General features: G+C 33.0%; 1 protein-coding gene across 5 annotated transcripts in view; it reads right to left on the reverse strand.

Annotated features, from left to right (window-relative positions):
- Nucleotides 1-24,558, reverse strand: part of LOC126883135 (acetyl-CoA carboxylase) — a 465,330-nt gene that overhangs the window by 166,445 nt on the left and 274,327 nt on the right. For 2 of the 5 annotated variants that reach the window (XM_050648385.1, XM_050648386.1), the window contains exon 2: nucleotides 1,642-2,096. The exons of the other annotated variants lie outside the window; for them this stretch is intronic. In XM_050648385.1, coding sequence (XP_050504342.1) covers nucleotides 1,642-2,036 — 395 coding nt within the window. In that variant the 5' untranslated portion in view covers nucleotides 2,037-2,096. The remainder of the gene's footprint in view (nucleotides 1-1,641; nucleotides 2,097-24,558) is intronic. 5 annotated transcript variants of the gene reach the window in all.

Consider the following 24,558-nt stretch of genomic DNA (forward strand, 5'->3'; position numbering starts at 1 on the left):
CAAAAAATGTCTTAAGGTATTACCTTTTCTGCAATATAGTAATAAATACAAAATAAGGGGGCAAAATAAGTCTGTTGTTATTCAATATTTTTTAACCACTTTGGTGGCACTTAGAACCTTAGTAATTCGCTTAGGAGATTCTTTGTAACATACTTAAATCGTGTACCAAATTTCATTAAAATCGACCTAATAAATTTTGCATAATAAATTTGCAATCTAAATGTTTTTAAAAAAGTTCAAATTTTTTAAAATCTTTCTGAACAAAAAGTAGACCATTTAGAAGTTGGCTAATTTTTTTACATATAAAGAGGTGCTCTACCTATCTAATACACTTTACAGAATTAAAATCGGATTATTTAAGTTTTAAATGTTTTAAATTTATAAACAATTTTTTGGCTTATAAACAAATAGCTTTGTTTAATAATAAAAAAATTAATTTTGAGCAATGCAAATAATTAAAACCGGTATAATTTGACTTAACTTTCAAATGCTGTCAGCAGAATTGCTATTTTATTTTTTAATCAAACGTTATTCGCGTTCAAAAATTGCAATTTCTCGATTTTTTGAAAGTTCCACCGCGTTTATCTCGAAAACTATGCATCCTACGAAAAAACTTATAAGAACTTTTTTGCTTATAATTACCCAAGAAATACAAAAAAATACAAAATGTTTTATTTTGCGAAAAACGATGTTATGTAATTCCTCAAGTTCTTTGTTTATAACAATCTTATCGACATCCGGATCAACTGTTACCCAAAAAATTCGTGTTCTACGGGTCAAAATACATAAAAAACTTGGGTAAGCCCATCTAAATAAAGGAGCCCGTAGCACCCCCTCCTGGCCACAGCACTAATTTGTTTATAAGCCAAAAAATTGTTGATAACTTTAAAACATTGCTGAGACTGCTTAAATAATCTGATTTCAATTCTGTAAAGTGCATTAGATAGGTGGAGTACTTCTTTATATGTAAAAAAATTGACAAATCTTTGTATGTTCTAGTTTTTGTTGTGCAAGATTTTAAAAAATTTTAATTTTTTTAAAAAAGTTTGGATTGCAAAATTATTATGCAAAATCTAGTAAGTCAATTTTAATGAAATTTGGTGTACGGTTTTAGCACATTACAAACATTTTCTAAGCGAATTAGGAAGGTTCCAAGTGTAACCTAAGTGATGAAAAATCATTGAATAAGGACAGGCTTGTTTTGCCCCCTTATTTTATATTTATTGCTATTTTGAAGCAAGGCTGATAAATTAAAACATTTTTAACCAATCGCATCTGATAGAAAATATAATTATCTTTGTTTTATTCCTATGATAGGACTTTGTTCTATAGGAAAAAAGTAGAAAAAAAAAACGAAATTTTTTGAAATTTTTAAATATTTTATTTTTTTTATTAATGTTCCGGGCATATTTGAGAAGGAGCATAAATCAATTATTATTAACGAAGTTATCACCTAACTTTATCCGCAAAAATCAGAATGCCACCTCTCACATCCACCTAAAAACAGATCCTTACTGGTCTAAAAATCAGCAGCCAAAATAATACCTATTTTTTATAGATCACCTTTTACACCTTTAATTGAATGTTAAACTACTCAAAATTATCCAAAATTGTACATTTTTTTTTAATATTCGAACTTACGTTAATGAGTTCTGATGGTTTACACGAAGTCTCAATCTGTCGTTGATCGGGTGCTCATTCCACTTTTCTTCCAGGTTCTCGCTGGAGCTCTCGACGTGAGTAAGAGTAATATCCGGTAGTCGTAGCCCTTCATCATCTTCTCCCTCGCCAATTACGAACCTCTTGCTATTCCTTCTTCTCAAGTTGGCCTTCATCTTGATGTAGATATCTTCCCAATCTTCACAGTTATCCAATATATCAGCACTTTTTGTTTCGCGGCCGGAATTTATCGAAGTGTAGATTTCTTGTTTAGTTTCGTCGTTGTCGCCGATTGGCGGAGCGAGACTTTTAAAAGGGTATAATAACGAAAAAGCAAAATCAAAAGAACGGAAAGTTGATCTTAGCCAATTTGTCATAAGGTACAATCAGTTTACCCGCCTTTATAAAACATTTTGGTACTACTTCATTCACACTTCCTGTAACGAATGAAATACTAGTAAAGTAGAGGTACTTATTTATCTTGTTATATTTGAAACGTTTGTTTTTAATATGTACTATTATTTTTAATTGACGTCATATGTTTTAAATGTTCAATTAAATAGTTCGTATCGAAATACCTTTCTTTTATTGTAAATATACTTGAGTAAATCGACTCAAAAGCAAGATTTGAGATTACACCTCCTGTTTCAATTTAAGAAGTACGAAAATAAAAATAGGTAATGTGCAAACAATTAATTTATTATTGAACTTACAAAAACAGCTATTGGTATTTTGGATGACGCATTATAAAAACAATATGCAATACGAATAGAGTTTCCTAAATATTCATCATTGGAATGAACGCAAAAAGTACGTTATGAACAGAGAAATAATCAATTACAGAATGAATTTCTTTATTTTTCAGTATTTGATATTAACATCCCTACTACCCGACTACCCATATTCCTGAAAAGGAAAATCTTTGACCAGTGTGTATTGCCTGTACTCACTTTATGGAGCGGAAACATTAACACTCACAAAAAAGGTAGTGAACAAGATTCGCATAACTCAGAGGGCTATGGAGCGCCAGATGTTGGGTGTCTCTCTGAGGGACCGAATCCCAAACGAAGAAATACGTCGTAGAACAAAAACAACGGACGCCGTCGAAAGAATCGCGTCGCTCAAGTGGAATTGGGCAGGACACGTCGCCAGATTGTCAGACAACCGATGGACAAAACGTATTGTCGAGTGGAGGCCACGAGAAGAGGCACTACGGAGCAGAGGACGACCACCAACCAGATGGGCTGACGATCTGAAGCATATTGTCGGCAACTGGATGCAAGCCGCACAAAACAGAGAAAGATGGAAAGAGCTGAGGGAGACCTATGTCCAGCAGTGGACGAGTACGGGTTGATGATGATGACCCCTACTACTAATTACACTTTCCAATCGATTTCGCATTAATTTATTTCCATCCATGGAAATGCGTGCTCAAAACATACAAGAACCTACTAGTATAGTATAGTTGATCTAAAACATGGCATAACCCAGACATCCAAAGTGAAAGTTATCCTTCAACACCAAATTTTTCTATATGGTCCACACAATGTCCAGAAAAAAGTCACACCATTTTGAGCGTCGGTTTTGGGGGGGGGGAGAGGGGGGAGAAATCGGTAAATTCGTAGTTTTTTACGTTTTTCGTCAATATTTCTAAAACTATGCGGTTTAGCATGAACAACCTTTCATACAAAATTGTTCTACATTAAATTTGAAGTAAAAAAGGCCCTATGCATAATCTTTCTAAAATGCATGGTTCCAAAGTTACGGAGGTAGTATAGTATAACTGGTCCAAAAAAAGGCCTAACCGAAACATCCAAAGTAAAAGTTTTCCTCCAGCACCAAATTGTTCTGTATGGTTTCACATATTGTTCAGTAAAAAGTTACACCATTTTGAGCGTCCGTTTTGGGGGCAGATGGGGGAGAAGTCGGTAAATTAGTAGTTTTTTTACATTTTTCGTCAATATTTCTAAAACTATGCTTTAGCGTAAACAATGTTATATACAAAAATGTTCTACATGAAATTTAAAACAAAAAATCTTGTATACATAATTGATATAACATCAACGGTTCCAGAGTTACGGAGGGTGAAAAGTCGAGGTCTTCGATACTTTTTATATTTTTTGGGCAATGTATGGTATAACTATACCAAAAACCCAGACATCCAAAGTGAAAGTTATCCTCCAACACCAAATTGTTCTATATGGTCCACATATTGTTCAGAAAAAAGTCACACCGTTTTGAGCGTCGGGTTTGGGGGGGAGAGGGGCGAGAAATCGGTAAATATAAAAAGTATCGGAAACCTCCACTTTTCACCCTCCGTAACTCTGGAACCGTTGATTTTATAACAATTATGTATAGAACCTTTTTTGTTTTAAATTTTATGTAGAACATTTTTCGATAGAACATTCTTTACGCTAAAGCATAGTTTTAGAAACATTGACGAAAACCGTAAAAAAAACTACTAATTTACCGACTTCTCCCCCATCTCCCCCCCAAACCGGACGCTCAAAATGTACTAAACAATATGTGGACCATGTAGAACAATTTGGTGTTGAAGGAAAACTTTTACTTTGGATGTCTGGGTTAGGCCTTTTTTTGGACCAATTATACTATACTACCTCCGTAACTTTGGAACCGTTCATTTTAGAAATGTCAGTTCTGTCAAAGAATACCATGAAGTCACTTGCTTCCATACAGCCATGATGTGAACAAGTCAAATTGAGCTCAATGGTACCTCGAGCATGAAACATTTAATATTTTAAACATCAATGTTTAAATTCACATCATTTTTCTATGTTCCTATGACGGATTAATTGCAAAAGGTTTTTACCCAAATATTTTTTACTTTGGTGGTTAGCATGTTAGATTCAAGCAAATACTGATGATGATCGGTCAACCGATTGAAAACTACGTTTTGTTTTGTGATGTAGCCCTGTATAGGGATTTTAACAAATATACCTTTTATAAAGGATTTTATGGTTTTTTTAAATATTTTATTGATTATTTCATTCATAGGAGATTCTGACCAATAGAAAGCTACAGAAATCTGAATTAAATCGATAATTTTTGATAATTGCCCGTCGTTAAGTATATTACGTCAGATGCCCTTCGTTGCTACGAAAAAATACATTCAGTGACATTAATGACAATTAATGTTTTAAAAATTATAAAAGTGATGACTTTCAATCGTCAAATATTTATAAAAACTTTGTGTTTAATTGTACTAATTTGTACTTACATAAATAAATTACAATAAAATTTTGGTTTTGAACAGTTTTATTCATGAAATAATCGCAACAAATTGCACTCGACCTCTGAAATTAATATAGAATTTTTGCCCTCGTAACACTTTGACATAATTTCACTCGCCTTTGGCTCGTGAAATTAAAACTGTCAAAGTGTCACTCGGGAAAAATTCAATAATTTTAGAGCTCTTGTGCAATTACTACTGATAACTTCCTCTGAATATTTGCTAAACCTGTTTCTTGGTCTCTGTGACAAGTTGTAAAACATTGTCATTAACGTCACTGAATGTTCATTTTTTCGTAGCAACGAAGGGCATCTGCCGTAATACTTGACGACGGGAAATTATCAAAAATTATCAGTAGTAATTGCACAAGAGCTCTAAAATTATCGAATTTTTCCCGAGTGACACTTTGACGGTTTTAATTTCACGACCCGAAGGGGAGTGAAATTATGTCGAAAGTGTCACGAGGGCAAAAATTCGATAATAATTTTAGAGATCGAGTGCAATTTGCTGCGATTATTTCATGAATAAAACTGTTCAAAACCAAAATTTTATTGTAATTTATTTATGTAAGTACAAATTACTACAATTAAACACACAGTTGTTATAAATATTTGACGGTTGAAAGTCATCACTTTTATAATTTTTAAAACATTAACTGTCATTAATGTCACTGAATGTATTTTTTCGTAGCAACGAAGGGCATCTGACGTAATATACTTGACGACGGGAAATTATAAAAAATTATCGGGTATAATACCACAAGAGAGTGAGAATAAATTGAAAATAATGCGACAGTTTTTCGAAAATTTGTTGTCTGGCAATAGACACGAGAGCCCGCAGGGCTTGAGTGTGACAATAAATTTGAGTAAAATGAAGCATTATTTTCTTATTTATTCTTACTGTCGTGCGATATTAGTAAGATTATTTTTTAATACGTATATTATGGATATTTTCTTAAATGTGACAGTTGTCAAAACTAGGAAACTGGTTGCCATTAAACAGAAACAATCTACTTAAAAAAATTATATCGGTAATTTTCTACAGTAGGTATAGACCAGCGCGCATCTGTAAAAATATTGGTACATTTGGACGTTGAGAGGTGACTCAAATTTTTTTGCAGAAATTGCTTGAAAATAACTCAAATAGTAATATTTGAGTTATCCTCCCTCGCAGAAAGTTCCGGAACATTGTTTAAATAATCAAAATGTCAAAAAATAAAGGAAAAATTTGACTTTTTTCTTCGTTTTTTGATTATAAAGTATTCATTTTCGAGAAAAGTTGTATTGACATAAAAGTTGCGTAATTAAATTTTCTACAATATAGAATTGGTAATTTTTTTTAAAAAATAGTCACCCTTGTTGCAAAATAGCAATAATTGCGAAAAAAAACATACAAAAACAAGTATACGCATTTTACGTTTTTCAACCATTTATGCTACACTTAGCACCTTCATATTTCACCCAGAAAAACTTTATGATACAGTAAAACAATACTGTAAATTTCATTAAGATCAGTTCAATAGCTTTTGCAATCCAGCTTTCGCAAAAAAAATTCATTTTTTCAAAATGTTACAGGACTGAAACTAATGCAGATAGCAAGTTGAAATTTTTTTTGCGTATATAAGTGTACTGTACCTTTCATTTGCAATTTGCAAAATTAAAATCGATTAACTACCACGGCGTCAGGAATTTTTTAAATAAACATTAATTATTGGTGCTGCGCCCAGGGCAGCGGATAGTTTGCTCTGATTAGGCATTCCAATGAGCATTGATAATGATTGATACATTTTAATTTTTATTACATTTCGATATAAATAAATAAATTTGTTTATTCCAAAATAAAAACACATACTCTATCCTTTGAAATAACACTTTTGTTAGCAAAAACTTTCTTTGTTCATATATTTTAACTTAGAGAATAAAAGTTTATTATTTTTAAACATATGCAATTGTTTAAACAATAATAAAATTAGTTTTGTGTGAATCGAACACCGCTGTCCTGCGCGTAGCACCAATAATTAATGTTTATTTAAAAAAATCTGACGCCGTGATAGTTAATCGATTTTAATTTTTCAAATTGCAAATGAAAGGTACAGTACACTTCTATATACAAAAAAAATTCAACTTGCTATCTGCTTTATTTTCAGTCCTGTAACATTTTAAAACAAAGACCTTACAAACAAAGACCTTCAGTTGCCTCTCAGATTGAGGGCTCTAAGATGCTACATATTTTCTATATTGCTATACGGAATGGAAGCTTGGACATTGAAGAGACAACACATAAGAAGAATAGAAGCGTTCGAAATGTGGTGTTACAGAAGAATATTGAAAATTCAGTGGGTTCAAAGGATTACCAATGTTGAAGTGCTACGACGTTTAAATAAGGAGTTAGAAATTATGAAAAGTATAAAAACTAGAAAACTGGAATATTTGGGTCACATTACCAGAGGAGAAAAATATGAGTTGCTGAGAATTATTATGCAAGGAAGGATCCAAGGAAGAAGAGGCATAGGAAGAAGACGCATCTCCTGGCTGAGGAACCTTAGAGAATGGTTTAACTGTAGTTCATTACAACTATTCAGAGCAGCAGCCAACAAAGTGACCATAGCCATTATGATATCCAACCTCCGATAGGAGAGGGAACTTTAAGAAGAAGAAGAACATTTTAAAAAATGATTTTTTTTGCGAAAGCTGGATTGCAAAATTTATTTTGCAAAATCTATTGAACCGATCTTAATGAAATTTACAGTATTGTTTTACTGTATAATAAAGTATTTCTCGGTGAAATATGAAGGTCCTAAGTGTAGCATAAATGGTTGAAAAACGTAAAATGCGAATGCTTGTTTTTGTATGATTTTTTCACAATTATTGCTATTTTGCAACAAGGGTGACTATTTTTTTAATTTTTAACCAACTTCATATTGTAGGAAATTTAATTACGCAACTTTTATGTCAGTACATCTTTTTTCGAAAATGAATACTTTTAAAGTTATAATCAAAAAACGAAGAAAAAAATCGAATTTTTCCTTCATTTTTTGACATTTTGATTATTTAAACAATGTTCCGTACCTTTTTGAGAGGGAGGATAACTAAAATATTAATATTTGAGTTATTTTCAAGCAATTTCTGTAAAAAATTTGAGTCACCTCTCAACGTCCATCTCAAAACAGATGGGCCCTGGACTAGTAATTCTCAGTATAAGTTTAATCTGATTGGACAGAATTAAACACGTGATCAAATATCTTACTATACGATTGGAAGTTAAAATCGTCAAAAAATAATCGGGTATAATATCACAAGAGAGTGAGAATAAATTAAAAATAATGCGACAGTTTTTCGAAAATTTGTTGTCTGGCAACATACACGAGAACCCGCAGGGCTCGAGTGGCTATTGCCCAATGACAACAAATTTAAGTAAAAATGAAGAATTATTTTCTTATTTATTCTTACTGTCGTGTGATATTCGAGTTAAAATCATCAAAAAATAATCAGTTTAATTTTTATTTCTGTAGCTTTCTATTGGTCAGAATCTCCTATGAATGAAATAATCAAAAATTATTCTATAATTTTTATTTCTGTAGCTTTAGCTATTGGTCCGAATCTATTAATGAAATAAACGAAATACTAGTAGCCGAAGTGGTAGGCAAGTGAAAAAAATAGAAACGATTTATTATGAAAATCCACTTTGAGGTACTGGCAAAAAAACAATTATATTTTTTATTATTGCGCATTTTATTGCTTATAATTTGCTTCTGGTAAAAATAATTTATTCTAAACATAATTAAAACATAAAATTACACAAAAAAAGTTTTAACAATTTCCTTGGGCATTTATTTCCATTACAGATTTTATCACAGCAGACAAACAATAAATTTTAAAAATACTGAATACTATTAGAGGAAACATTTTTAATGCAATATACATATTACATACTATGTATTATATTTGCATATTTTTCTGTTTAGCTATATTATCATGTTAGTCCATCTTGTGGGGCCGTTACCGTAATAAAAATTCTGATTCTAAAGTTTCTGATTCGGTTTCTTTGCTGATTTCTTTTCAACAAAGTCTCCTTTAAACAAATCAAAAAGGTGACGGTCAAAATTTTTGGGCAGAAATAGTCTAAACAACTTTTTTTAATCAAATTCAAAAGATCACTGTCTTGTTCCGGAATTTTTTAGGGTTTTTGAGTCATTTTAAACAAAAAAGGTCTGTGTCATTTTTCTCAGAAGTGGATAGTTTGCGAGTTATAAGCGATTTAAAATCTGAAAAATACGAAAATGCGCATTGTCGAGGCTTGAAAACTCAAATGTAAATTATTATTTTTGAGGTTGCCAAATGCCTAAAAAGTTTAAACATTCAATTTCAAGATTCATGCGCGTCCACTCGACTTTTAAGATGCCGCGCGGCAGCGGCGCGCCTCCGTCCGTCGTACTATATGGTGCGTCTCTGTCGCCCTTATACATATTATACGTACTTATGCGAAAAAATCCCAACAAATACTTGAGATTTATTAAAATTTTATAATTTATTATTTAATGACATCTTCTTCTTGTGGTGTTGTCTCATTTAGTAGAGGTTAGCGACTGCACTGGAAAATCTGTCTCTGTCCAAGGCGGCTTTAAACAAAGATGTTGAATCAAGGCCGGTGAAGTCTCTGATGTTCTAAGCCATGAACTCTGGCGACTACCGGGACCCGTTTTCCTTTAATTCTACCCTGGATAATCAGTTGCGCGAGGCGGTATGTTTCGTTTCTCATTATGTGTCTCAGGTAGCTAACTTTTCTAACTTTGATAATCTTCAGCAGCTCCCTAGTCCCTATCTGTACCTATTCTCCTCAGAACACTTTCGTTGGTGGTGGTGGATTATTGACATACGTTATTGACAGTTTTTTTTTAATAATTTATTTATTTACTAAATTAATCATTGCCAATGTGCTAATTAAATACGCCAATAACATAGTGCGACAGATACTCACCAGTTATTGCGAAGAGCGGTGGCTTAAAAAATCGAGTGAACTCGCATATTTAATTAAAAACCATCGGTCTAAATTGAAATAAGCCCCAATTACTCTCCTGAATCTTGGAATTGAATTATTAAACTTCAATTTAGACACTTGGCAACCCCAAAAGAAATAATTTACGAGTTATCAAGCCTCTACAATGCATATTTTGGCATTTCAGATTTTAAATCGCTTATAACTTGAAAACTACCAACTTTTGAGAAAAATCACAAGAACCTTTTTGCTCAAAATAATACAAAAAACCTAAAAAAAATTTGGGGCAATAAATATGGAATATTTATTGCTCCAAACTCGAAAACTAGCAACTTATGCGAAAAATTACAAGAGACCTTTTTTGTTTAAAATGATACAAAAAACCTAAAAAAATGTTGGAGCAATAAATATGATCTTTTCAAGTTGTTTCATAAAATTGTTTAAACAATTTCTGCCCAAAAATTCCGCTTGGCACCCTTCAGATTTGTTTAAAGGGGACATTTTTGATCAGGAATCTACAAAGAAACCGAATTAGAAATTTTTTCATACGGGAGCGACCACACGACATGGACTATTTTGTTATTGAATGTTGTAGCTGTCAAGGATTTTTTGACCCTAAAAAATGTTTGAAAGGTGGTCATTAAGGTTTATTTAATTACTTAAGTGCTAATTAATTTTATGGTGTTTCGGAGTAAAATATTGTAAACAAATTAATGAAGCAAGGTTTATAATTAGAAATTCTAAGTGATGTTTTCTCAATGTGGCAAAAAGTTAGATATTTTAAAATGTTTGTATATACTTGGCTTGGTCACGGTCTCCGCAAATTTTGTAATCCATTTTAAAAATAGTTCTAGGCTACCTAGGTACCTAAAATTTTCAGAATAGTTTAAAACTAGCTAACAATGCAATATTTAACTGCTATTATACAGGGTGATTGATTAGTGGTGTAAAGCTCCGTAGATCCGTTATAGTAATGGATAGCGATAAAAGTTAATAACAAAAATTGTAGCCAACTTTGAACTTGATATTACAAAATTAGTTAGAATGTTACAGGGTGTTCGATAACATAGTGACAGATCAAAGTTATGTTTTTTTAAATGGATCATCCTGTATTTTATTTTATATTCGACATCTTCTTAACTTCTCCATTACAAAAATATAAAGGTCTACTATGTTATACAGGGTATTTACAAAGTTATAACCAATTTTATATGAAAATCGTAACAAGTTTAACTTCCTGTATAAATAAAAATAATAGGTCTGGATCCCGCGTATGAAAAAAAAGTTGCTTAATAGCAAGCTGAAAATTTGTTAATAGCTTAAGGGTGTCTAGTCGGACAAACTTTGATATATGGGAACACTGGAACAGGGGAAGTTTTAATTGTGGAACACGTTAAAAATTTGGAACGGCCAGACCACGAAAACGGCACATGTATTTTGTCCGACAGAACAGACTTAAACTCTCCGAACAGAGATTAAACTCTCATGCAAAAATCAGACTTCTAATCACCAAATGGGCGTTTTAATGAGTGGAACATGTGGAATATGTCAAATGACAGGAATTATGACAGGTGATAAATAGCAGTCTGATTTTTGCATGAGAGTTTAATCTCTGTTCGGAGAGTTTAAGTCTGTTCTGTCGGATAAAATAAATGTGCCGTTTTCGTGGTCTGACCGTTCCAAATTTTTAACCTGTTCCACAATTAAAACTGCCCCTGTTACAGTGTTCCCATATATCAAAGTTTATCCGACTAGACACCCTTAAGCTATTAACAAATTTTCAGCTTGCTATTAATCAACTTTTTTTTCATACGCGGCATTTAACTTTCAAACTGACAATTTACGATTACTGATTATCAATATGTAATCAAAGTTGGCTACAATTTTTGTTATTAACTTTTATTGCTATCTATTACTATAACGGACCTACGGAGCTTTACCCCACTAATCAATCACCATATATGGATAAATCTATTTTTTTTTATTTCAAACTATTTTAAAAATGTGACTAATGCAATGATATTTTAAAGTACGTTAATAAATCGATATTGTTCGTCCGCTATAACTTTTCCCATGCGTTACGATTCATTTTCAAAAAAATTAAGTCAAAACATAAAGTAAAAACTCGATTGTGGTGGGCCAGTTGGTCTGTGCCCATTGAACTGGCAAGTACCTAGCATTTTCGAGCAGGGAACCATGTTGCCCTCTGAGCATGCGTTCTATTATATCTAACAACATCGACTTGTAGCCACCATGTTCTAGTAAAATAAGATATTTAAACCATATATTATGGGGTTACCAGTTTAAATAGTGTGCTAGTTTCAAACTACTCAGCAGAATGCACTGAAGATGTTCTGAATTAGAACGAAAACGTTTTGCAATCCATTTGGATGACTTTTAAATAGTTTTTTAATAAACGATTTTATACCAGAATACAAGTTGAAGTTTTTTACTTCTGTATGAGTTTTTTAAACTATGGTATACAGCCAACTATTGGGTCTTTTCCCATTGATTTTAAGTTAATAAAGTCTTATTACAATACTGGTCCAAGGAAAAGGAAGGCCAAGAAAAAAATCAATTGTATGATAATCTATAGTACCAGAAGAAATTGAGGAGGGTGAGGCATAAATGTAACTTGATATATTATTTGTACGAGATGCAAATCAAATACGTCGTTTACTAACAAAAAAAAATCAAAATAATATCGGTTCACGCCATTTTAATATAGTCCAGAAAGCCACTGCGCATTCGCTAGGAAAAATATTCTAATTCGGATTTTTTGCACAATCTTACTCAAAAAGGACTCCTTTTAACAAATTTGCATGTTGCCAGGACCAAAAGGTGGTCAAACATTTTTTAAAGGTTTTTTTTGTTTTTTTCCTAAAATTATTTTTTTTGCATGGAAAAAAGTTTTTTTAGGTTTTTTGGATCATTCCAAACATAAAAGATCTTTAGTGACTTTTCTCTAAAAATGATAGTTTTTGACATATAAGCGATTAAAAATTGAAAAATTGCGAAATCGGCCATTTTTATCCCTCAAAAACTATGTGAAAAACTGAAAATTTGAATGTTGCCAAGGTAGGTAGATATTCTTTAAACATCGATTGATGAAATCCCGAAGAGTTTTTTGCAATACAATATTCAAAACTCCTTTGTTTTTTAACTGCTAATCAAGCGTGCGCGACACTATTTTTCACCGACAGCCGACAGTATGGTGCAAATGAAAGGAATAAATTCGTTATTTCGTAAACCGGTGACTTTAAGGAAAAATCCCTAAATAGGTCGATTTTTATTTTTAAGTTATGATATTGTGGCATATATGGTATACTACTGACGTCATCCGTCTGGGCGTGATGACGTAATCGATGATTTTTTTAAATGAGAATAGGGGTCGTGTTGTAGCTCATTTGAAAGGTTCTTCAATTCTCTATTCACTAATGTAAACATTTAGATAATTATTTATACAGTCCTTCTACTTCTTTTTTTGTCAAATAATTTAATTTAATAAAAATTTTTTGGACACCCTGTATAAATAATTATGTAAATGTTTAAATTACTGAATAGAGAATTGAGGAACCTTTCAAATGAGCTAGCACACGACCCCTATTCTCTTTTAAAAAAATCATCGATTACGTCATCACGTCCAGATGGATGACGTCACTAGTATACCATATATGCCACAATATCATGACTTAAAAATAAAAATCGACCTGTTTCGGGATTTTTCCTTAAAGTAGTCGGTTTACGAAATAACGAATTTAATCCTTTAATTTACACCATACTGTCGGTGGAAAATAGTGTCGCGCACGCTTGATTAGCAATTAAAAAACAAAGGAGTTTTGAATATTGTATTGCAAAAAACTCTACGCGATTTCATCAATCGATGTTTAAAGAATATCTACCTACCTTGGCAACATTAAAATTTTCAGTTTTTCACATAGTTTTTGAGGGATAAAAATGGCCGATTTCGCAATTTTTCAATTTTTAATCGCTTATATGTCAAAAACTATCATTTTTAGAGAAAAGTCACTAAAGATCTTTTCTGTTTGGAATAATCCAAAAAACCTAAAAAAAACTTTTTTCCATGCAAAAAAAATTTAGGAAAAAACAAAAAAAAAACGTTTAAAAAATTTTTGACCACCTTTTGGTCCTGGCAACATGCAAATTTGTTAAAAGGAGTCCTTTTTGAGTAAGATTGTGCAAAAAATTCGAATTAGAATATTTTTCCTAGCGGATGCGCAGTGGCTTTCTGGACTAATAGCACTTTATACATTTTAGGTAATAGGCGGTCCTTTACAGTGAGCCAGATGTAACAAAAGACGTATTCACGATGCGTTTTAGAAAATTAAAATTGGACAGTAAAAATATTTTGATTCTTATCTAATATAAGGTCGATCAGCACCGATCTGTTTAATGAATAAAAATTATTGAAAATGTATAAACATTTTCAATTTCTTTGCAACACGAAAATGCAGCAGCTGCATAATACTCTGGTTAAATCGGAGAGTGAAGGAAGAGTCTATACCGGTTTCGGAGGTTTTTTACTCCTCATCAGTAGTCCCATATCCTCTTCTCTCTGATTTCTCCACGTATCATGTTTTGGGCCCTTCCGAATTGCAAAGAAAGAAATGTCACGGATGAACTAGAGCCATCTGCCGAAAAAGAAAGTAAGTTATCAATCGTAGTAGCACAGAAAACCACAATAAATATAGTCTCCATGCCACCAGATTGACAACAGGTGGGATACTTTCTTTGGTTACACCTTCTGAGATTTTCAAAATTAATAAATTAAACAGGATGCCGAGGAAATTAAGATGAGAGAATTTTAAATAATTCACAACTCATCTGCTCAGCGTGGTAAGTTCCAACAAGAAAGATTCCTTAATACTCCTACAAAAGAGTAAATGAATTAAAAATGTATAAACATTTTCAATTTCTTTGCAACACGAAAATGCAGCAGCTACATAATACTCTGGTTAAATCGGAGAGTACAGGAAGAGTCTGTACCGGTTTCGGAGGTCTTTTCCCCCTCATCAGTAGTCCCATATCCTCTTCTCTCCGATTTCTCCACGTATCATACTTTGGGCCCTTCCCAATTGCAAAGAAAGAAATGTCACGGATGAGCTAGAGCCACCTACCGAAAAATAAAGTAAGTTATCAATCGTAGTAGCACAGAGAACGACAATAAATATCGTCTCCATAGCACCAGATTGACAACAGGTGGAATACATACTTTCTTTGGTTACACCTCTTGAGATTTTCAAAATTTATAAATCGAACAGGATGCCGAGAAAATTAAGATGAGATAATTTTAAATAATTCACAACTCATCTGCTCAGCGTGGTAAGTTCCAACAAGAACGATTCCTTAATACTCCTACAAAAGAGAAAATTAATTAAAAATGTATAAACATTTTCAATTTCTTTGCAACACGAAAATGCAGCAGCTGCAGATCAATATTTTGACAATTATACTCATAGGCGCGCTAAATGGCTGAGCCGTCTCATTTTCAATTTCAAATATCTCGAAAACTAATGATTTTATTGTTACGAATGAAGAGTATATTATTTGCGTAGAAAGTATTGGAGAATCGAATTATTACGCTAAAATAGCAATTCCGCCAGTGGCGTAGAATTTGGAAAGGGGTAACCATTCACTGTCCCCTGTCGTATGCCTCTGGTAGCAACCAGAAACCTTTGTTTATCATAATTTGGTAAAGTGGTACAGTACCTACACTTTCTGCCAAGTATGACAAGGACATGTCAAATAGTTGTAAAGTACTGGGTAAAACTAGTTATTAAATTTTTAAATAAAACACTCTGTAACTCAGTAACGAGCCACATTTTATTTATTAATGAATTATCCTGTATATTTACACTGTACTTCCTAGGCCCATATGATTGTTCCTCCAGATAACGTCACGTAGATAACAGATACCGTGTGTTTACTTTTAAATTAGATATGGGTACCTACACCCAATACATGGCAACACTGCTTCCCCGCTTCCCACACTTGAGTCGCGCCGATCCGCAGATTTATTTAGACCGTCCGCACACGGGTCGACGCTCGAAGTGGTCAACACGTTTACAGTCATGGAAGTAAGTTTATTTTATTTGCCTCCTTCGTCTGTTTCTAGGTGTTTAATATAAAATTCGTTGGGGAAGTAGACAAATACCCTCAATAATTGTATAATGCTCATTGTATACAAGTTATACTAAAAATGTAACAATACCGTACTTTTCACAGATCGAAATAATCGTTTTGGTTGATATATAAAAAATGCGTTCTTCCTGGTTGAAAGATATGAGCAAACTGAATCGACTGGTGTGCGGAGAGCAATCGCTTGTGCCGAAGGGCTCGTGCAAGACGAACAAGACTCGCGAACTTCGAGACGTGTCTTCAATCGACCCATGTGCGGACGCTCTTAGTCATTCGTCCATTCTACAGTGGCAATGGCAATACACCTCATTATATAAGCAAAGTTGTCGATTTTAGCGCTTCCTTCAATCGCCTATCTCTAATCGAATACTAAACGTATGGTATCATTGCTGCTCTGTTAGTCTGCAACACACACCGCTAGTTTGCATTACATTCCGTAACCTCTTCCTGACGCTTTAACTTGTTTTATGACCTTATTCATTACCAAATTAAAGTGAATTTGATTGATACTGTCTCCCTGTCTTATTCCTGCCTGTACAGGTATTTTTTTAGTTGGCCGATTTTTTGTTCATCAAATGTATTGTCGTTGGTATTCATTTCTTAATGCTTGCTCGAATCCCGGGATCTATATGTCTAGATCTTAATAGTTTAGGGACATCTGAAAGTCTACTCTGTCAAACGTCTTCGTAAGATCCACGAAGATGTACTTAAGCAATTTTGTTGAATTCAATTGCTTTTTCCACTATCTGGCGGAAAATGAATATCGCAAAAAAACACGCAATTCCTCCGTCAACTTTTCTCCAACGTACTTCATTAAGCATTAATGCCTGGTTGCACTAACAAATTTTAAGCTCCAGCTTAGCCCAGCTCAGCTTATAGATGATAACTTTCTAGATTATGTCTTTAAACTCAGACAGCAACTTAAGCTGAGAATAACGGGGACTTGAGATTAACATCGGTTCAAGCTGAAAATTGATCTAGAGCTGAATGGTGTTCAACGTTTATGTTTCATAAGCTGAGCTTAAGACACGTCTTACGTTTAAGATCTGTTGGTGCAACCAGGCATTAGTTACTTATTCAATCCAACTCCGGCGCTTTACGGTTTTTTAGTTTGGATATCGTTGTTTTAATCAGTTCGGTTGTTACTTGTCATTCACTAGTAATTTTGTTTTCGGTATCCTTCAACTGGTCTTTCTCTTGATTGAGTTTTTCAGTGTTTTCCCGTCCATTTGTCGACATTTTGCTGAACTGTATGTATTCATTGACCGGTTTCTTTCGATTCCTAAGCATCATACTTTTTCTGTCCCGTAGAGGACCGTAGATCGTGTTCTATTTCTGCTGATAATTTTTCCCAGTAGCTTTTTTTAATTGAATTCTTACACTTACGTCATTTCTTACCGTCTTATAGCCCTCGTATATAGCATTATTGCTTCTAAATTTAGGAATGATTTTCTCTTCTTTCTGTAAGTTTTTGACTTGATGCGTCAATTACAATCTGTATATATGGTAACTGTTAGGTGTCAATTGTAAAGTTACCTTATCATATACGAAGTAATTTAATGATATGAAAAATCAATCCGGCATATTAATTTGTATTATATTTTTGTTTATTCGCCATTCCATTCGCCGTACTTATTTAAAATATTAATGAGAAACAAGACTAGCACATAAAATAACAATTAAAATATTCAGATGTTTATCTATTAGCGACTCGAAAACAAGCATTTGCCGGAATTTTTTGAGAACTTCTCTGACATAACGGCAATAATAATATAAGATTAGACGAGTATGTAATTATTGGTTACTGCCGTACCGACTAAAAGATTGTAACAGTACTTCTAAAACTTGTTTCTTACAATCTGTCTGTCTTACCTGTTCCAAATCATGTCTGGCGTTTCACAACAACACAATATACGACATTACAATGCCATTAACAGAAAAACTATTTAGGGAGTAGTTCCAACAATGAAAATTATACAAAACTAATAAACATTTTCATGGGTTAATGAATAAACAGATCGGTAACAGTTTGTTGTTAAACCCAGTCCGAAGTTTGACGAAGAATGTCCTCGGTTAAATCCTGTTCGACGGATATTCGAAAAGAGAACAGTAGCTATTAAATTAACCGCGTTATTTTTGTTATATAATTTTTATAAAAAATATTAAATTACCTCTAGTTTGACTGACTACATGTATTACGAGGGTATACCGAAAACTCTTAACTGTAGTCCAAGAAATGAAGCTTAAAATAGGATAAAACCTCGCAATTTTTACAGAATAGACCGATTTGCATAAAAATTTTGGATTAATTCACCTTACCCTCTGCTTCAAAATCTATATTGTGCCGACGCGGGCGCTTTAAAATTTCTAAGGGTGAAAACTACCCCTTATTGCCAAAATCTATAAAAAAAAAGCTCAAAAAGAGTGAAATTTATTCAGATGAATTAAATAATAATTGTATGATACTTTAACTAAAATTATTAACTATTTCAACCCTTTATAAGTTCATTTTTAAGGGTGGGAACTACCCCTAATTGCTCAAATTTATAAAAAAGCTTAAGGAGGATAAAAAACAGGAGGGCAATAATAATTGTCTGATACTTTAACTAAAATTATTAACTATTTCAACCTTTTAAAAGTTCATTTTTAAGAACTAACCCTAATTACTCAAATTTATAAAAAAGCTTAAGGAGGATAAAAGCTCAGGAGGACAATAATAATTGTCTGATACTTTAACTAAAATTATTAACTATTTCAACCCTTTACACGTTCATTTTTAAGGGTGGGAACACCCCTAATTGCTCAAATTTATAATAAAGCTTAATGAGGATAAAATTTGGATCGGATGATTTAGGTAATAATGGTTTAATATTCTTAATATAATTTCTGAGTATTTGAACCCTTAAAAATTTATTTTTTTAAGAGTGAAAACTACCCTGCATTCCGAACTTTACAAAAAGTTTATAAACAGTGAAATTTCGTTAAGATGAATTGAATAATGATTTTTTTGATGCTCCAAGTATAATTTTTAAATATCAACCCCCTTCAGAATTAATTTTAAGGTTTGAAAGTAGCCTCTTAAGATAACAAAATTTGGTGTGAGTTACGTAATGATAATCGAAACATAAAATTAATACAACGCTCTAATATTATACAGTGTGTTCCAACGAAAATTTGACACCCCCCCCCCCCAGAACTCAGAAATTCTAAATTTTAAAAAACACGTCAATTTGTATTGGAAGGGACGAAGTTTCATGCAAAATTCATTCCCTTAAATGTAACCCCCTACTGCCCCACATCAACCCCCAGTTTTTTTTTAAATAGCAAGTGTGGTCGAGTGGCACATCATTTCAAAGGTAATTTTTTTTCTCTATACGACACTGTATTTTTTTATTTACGGAAAAACTTTGAAGATAATTTTGAATTTAACTAATTTATTGGTTGAACATCAGTAATAACAAAAAACATAAAATTTCATCAAATTGACCAATTAAATGTTCGAAATGATCTCCTGTGACCTCCATACAACAATACAGTGTATTTTTAAAGACTCTTCGTACATTTGCAAATCAATCCGGTGTCAATAATCGGCATTCTGTCACAATTCTTTGTCGCAACTCTGCAAGATCTGCAGGCGGAGTGACGTATATTTTTGATTTTAGGTATCCCAAAAAAAATCCAAACGCGGAAGATCCGGTGATCTGGCCGGCCACTCTATTGGACCCCTTCTGCCAATCCAACGCCCTAAAAAACGTTGCATTAGCATCCATTAGCAAAGATACGTCCCGACAAATCGCAGAAAAAAAGTAAGACCAAGAAGATGGTGGAGGCAAAACAGAGGTCTGCAAGCAAATTACTTATAATATCGCAAGCCTTGGAAGCTAGGATATGAAAAACAGCGACATCTGTAGTAAACTCGCTATAGATGATATATTTCACGTGAAAGTAAGTTGGCTTACCTAGTTGAAGCAAATAACTTAGAAAATATAGGGTAACATCCACTCATCCACTTGTACATAAGAACAAAAACCGCAATATTATAGACAATCTCTTAAAAAGAAAAAGACTTCAAGCTAAATAGAACTAAAAAATGAGTATTTAGAATGTGAAATGATTGAAATGAAGTCCTAGAACCGGAAGTCGATATTTGAACTATTCGTGTAACTTTGCGTCGATTGATATACGATACTGATATTTCACTAATTTTGAGTAATTTTTGTCAAACTTCCGGTCATCACTTTTTAACCGGAAGTAATATAAAAGGGACCGTTCAAGTATTACGTAACGCAAGTGGGGGGGGGTCAAAAATCTTCAAAAATTGCGTTACGCAATAGTTAAACGCCCATTAGAGTGCGTTACGTAGCGGAGGAGGGGGGGGTCAAAAATCTTCAAAAATCGCCTTACGTAATACTTGAACGCTCCCAAAACGGAAAATATATATTTTTTCTCGTATTGCTAAAGCGCGTAGAATAATACATCGCTTGTACTACTTCGGCAACTTTAAAACCGTACTTCCAATTGCAACTCTTTAACTGGAAGTCCGAGGTCAAATTTCTCACCTTAATACCATCCTTAGGTTATAAGCTCTCATTCGACACCTCATTTGTCATTCTGTATGATAATTCAAGGTTTTCATCATTTTTAATGCTGTAAAATGGGTGCAAACAATAATATAGATGCAGTAGAGTAAAGCGGAATGAAAAAAGTTAAGGGGCTGAGTGGTGTGTTGTGTGACAGAAAGATTCCAATGAAAGTAAATGTTGGACAGTTAAAAAAAAATAGAAATAACGAATGCCTGTGACGGAACTAAGAATGCTTAGATAGATGAGTGGAGTGATAAAAAGGAGAAAATTAAGAATGGATATAATATTAGGATCTAGGGATGTCGCCAGTTGATGCTTTCTGAGAAGCTTCAGATGCCAGAAGCTTCAGGGCATGTTCAACGTCAAAATAAGAATCAGCAAACACGAAGAATGGCAGCTATGTATGCCGTTGCTCCCGCTTGGAGGCGCTAGTGTAGTTGGAGGTCAACGTTTTGACAATTCGTGAATTTTGTATATGGTGTTTTTGATTACAATTTAATAAATAATAAATTATGGCCGAAAAATACGGATCTTAGACTGTTTGTGCGTTGAAAAACGAATTGAGGAGAAGGAATGCGAGAGTTACTGGAAAAAAAGGAAGCCCTTATCGAATGATAAACTATATTAATCATCGTCTCATGTTTTATTTCTATAGCTCAGAGGGTATTTATTTGGTATTGACTCACTCCCCCCACGAGTCTGACAACTGTGTATATGATATCTGCCTTACTTTTTTATCAATTTAAAATTGACAAATAAGTGCGATCAGCATTAATTTTTGTATTTATCTCATTTAAAAATGTGATATTTTCAAAATATGGCCACCATGACAGTTGCGCATTTGGTGTAAATTTGGTTTAAGCATGGGTAGAGCGCAGTTGATTATGCAATGTTGCCTTATTTAAAAAAATTATAATTCCTTATGGAAATATAGAATGGGTTAATTTAATTAGTAAGTATAATTATTTGGGTGTTTGTCTACGTGAAAGGCGACCTTAAATTCTTTATATTATTTTCGATTAGGTTAGGTTTGATCAGGTTATGCTTTAGTCATTTTAAAGCATATTTTAAAGGTAATATGTCACTTAAATTTTCAGTTATTAACTTGTTTATATTATTTTCGATGACGCTAGGTTAGGTTTGGTCACTTCATACTCAACTTTTTACTCTATAATATTTTCACTCCATAAAAAGCGATTGTAGATGTGGCAACAGTGTGAACGTATATAGAATTGCATATCTTAATGCGTGCGTTTATAATAAATTTTGATCTGAGTTTTATAGTGAAGTATTCTATTTTTTACAGTTGAATCTAGGGGCAATACGTAATCTGTTTCAACAAAATGTTTATTGCAGATACGTGCATTTATTGTCGGAACATATTTATCCCTTCTTATTAGGTACTACAATCCACTTTTTTCTCATCAAAATATCTTTCGGAAACCTGTGTCCTGATGTTGTCGATGAGCACAAATGCACGGCACAACATTGAGGGATTTTATTTTCTCAAGTTTAATTCACACAGCGAGACAAATATGCAATATTTACTAAAAAATAGATTGATTTGAAGTGTTGACGTGACTTGACCCCCAACTACACGAGCGCCACCTACTTTGAGCTTTCAAGATTAGCTGCCATTGCTGAATTGTAATTCCGCGATTCTGGAAAACAGGAGGAGAGGAAGACCAAAGAAGGAATTAGGACATGTTTGTAGAGCGGATTATATTGGTATGGCCCAAAAGATGGAGAAATGTAATTAGAACAGCAGATCCCGCATCGTATAAGTGCAAAAAAGAATGAAAGGTGTACGCAACTCTAAATTTCAAGACGATGTTTAGTACTGTATTCTGAATCTGAATATTTTCTATTTGAAGCTGTATTTTTATCAGGATCCAATTTTTAACTGTTTGAAATATGTTTTACAAAAGTTCAACCTATATACTTAATAGTGTAGGCGCAAAATTTGCTTGCAATGCTTTATGCATTCATTTTTTCGAATCCCTTAGAATAAACAAAAGGATTCTTTTGAATAAGATAATTAAAATTAAAAATTACTCAATTTTCTCTTTTTTTTACCCCTGTACCTTATTCAAATAAACATTATAGAGGATTTCAGGGACTTTTGGCCCTCGGTAATAATGTAATCTATTGTGCTTTTAAATTTTTCAAAAATAGGTACTAATTAGTTTTCCCAGGATTCGAAAAAATTTTTGCGCCTATCCACTTAATAATTATTACAAATAACAACAAAATAAATAAAATTAAGTGCATATATTTTTATATTGCATTAGTTATTGCCAATAAAATACTGTAAATAGATTACTAATGTTTTTATATACTTAGGAAAAAGTCGAATATTTACATAATAAAACGGTTTTTTATGCACGGTTACAGCAATGACGACCTGTATTTATTAAATTATGTACTTTACGTGATATTCTTATTTTTCATAGTAAGGCTTTTAAATGTTTTAAGAAGATTAAAATGGCGAAAGGAAATTTAAACATTTCCACAATCTTCCCATTCGACAAACTTTCTTTTTACAATGACCTCTTTCGACAGAGTTCATAGTTGGTAATATCAATAATTATTATTAGAAAATATCTTCTTCCTAAATGTCATATGCATCTATTTGTATTTGTCCGTCTTTGGACGGCGCAAAAATTCCTCCTGCATTTCGAATCCTGTATAAAACTCTGCATCTCGCAGCCACGAATGTTGACTTCTTCCTGTACCTCTTCTTTTTTCTACTCTGACTCATACTTATGATCTTCCATTATATTATGACCCAAACTCCCAAATAGGAAGTTTTTCGTTAATAGATTTTAACAATTCAGGCTCGGTTCTAGCACTTCTTAACACTTTTTCGTTTGTCATATCATCAAACGTACGTAGTATCTCAAGGGCATCACACTCTAGAATAAGTATTTTTGTTCTATTTTTTGTTTCTATATCACTATCCAGTTTATCGTTTATACAAAAACCAAGATATTTGTCAAAACTTGTCAGCTGTTTCTAGTGGTTTAGTATCCACTAAGATTTGGGTGGTTGTTGTCTAATAATGATCACGAGTTTTGTTCTGTCAATAGTGATTAGTGTAGGAAACAAAGGTTGAACCTTGCAAAATGGACACAAGTCCGGTTTTATTTTTTTTCTGGTATATCAAGGGGTGCTTATTATAAGACTAACTTTTTCTGAAAAAATTTCGCCCCGGAACCTCCCTTTTCACCCCTTTAAAGGGGGTAACTTGTGGTTTTTGCGGAACGTAGCCCTTCCTGTAACTTTTACAAAAAATTTCTTTTATAGAAATATGAAGAGGACTATATTTTCTACGATTTATTTCCAACACCATCTCTCTATCATCCACCGTTTAGCGGGGGTGGCGCCCTAAAGTTGACAAGTTTTTAAAAAAGATGTTTTAAAAAAAATATATTTTTCCCTAACTGTAACGGAAATTAAGAAGAAGTCCTGCGGAAATTATTCACAAATAATTGACTGATTTTTTGGTATAGGTTTTACTTAAGGGTAATTGCCCTTTTTTTAATGACAGGGTGTTACATTTTAAAAAACCTCTTTTTATACCATCTGAACCGTTTATGCTAGAGTAAAAAGACTTTCAGCAATTACCCATGTACTGGTGCTATTTACAAATTTGTATAATGCACCCCAATTTTTTCCCCGGAACCACCCCAAAAAAAAGAAGAATTAATAAATAAATTGATTTTCTTGGAATCCTTCACACACAATGCCCTTTATTAATATGCTTCATACATCATTTTGTGGACGTTATTATTACCCATGCATGGACATCAAAATCAATTTCCTAGTGCAACCCCTGAAGCAAAAAAAAAATAAATAAAATGGGGGGTTGAAAATTTTTTTTGTTTTTTTCCTTTTGATCCATATGGGCAT

This window comes from Diabrotica virgifera, chromosome 4 (assembly GCF_917563875.1).
Source record: "Diabrotica virgifera virgifera chromosome 4, PGI_DIABVI_V3a".
Classification (NCBI taxonomy): Eukaryota; Metazoa; Arthropoda; class Insecta; order Coleoptera; family Chrysomelidae; genus Diabrotica; species Diabrotica virgifera.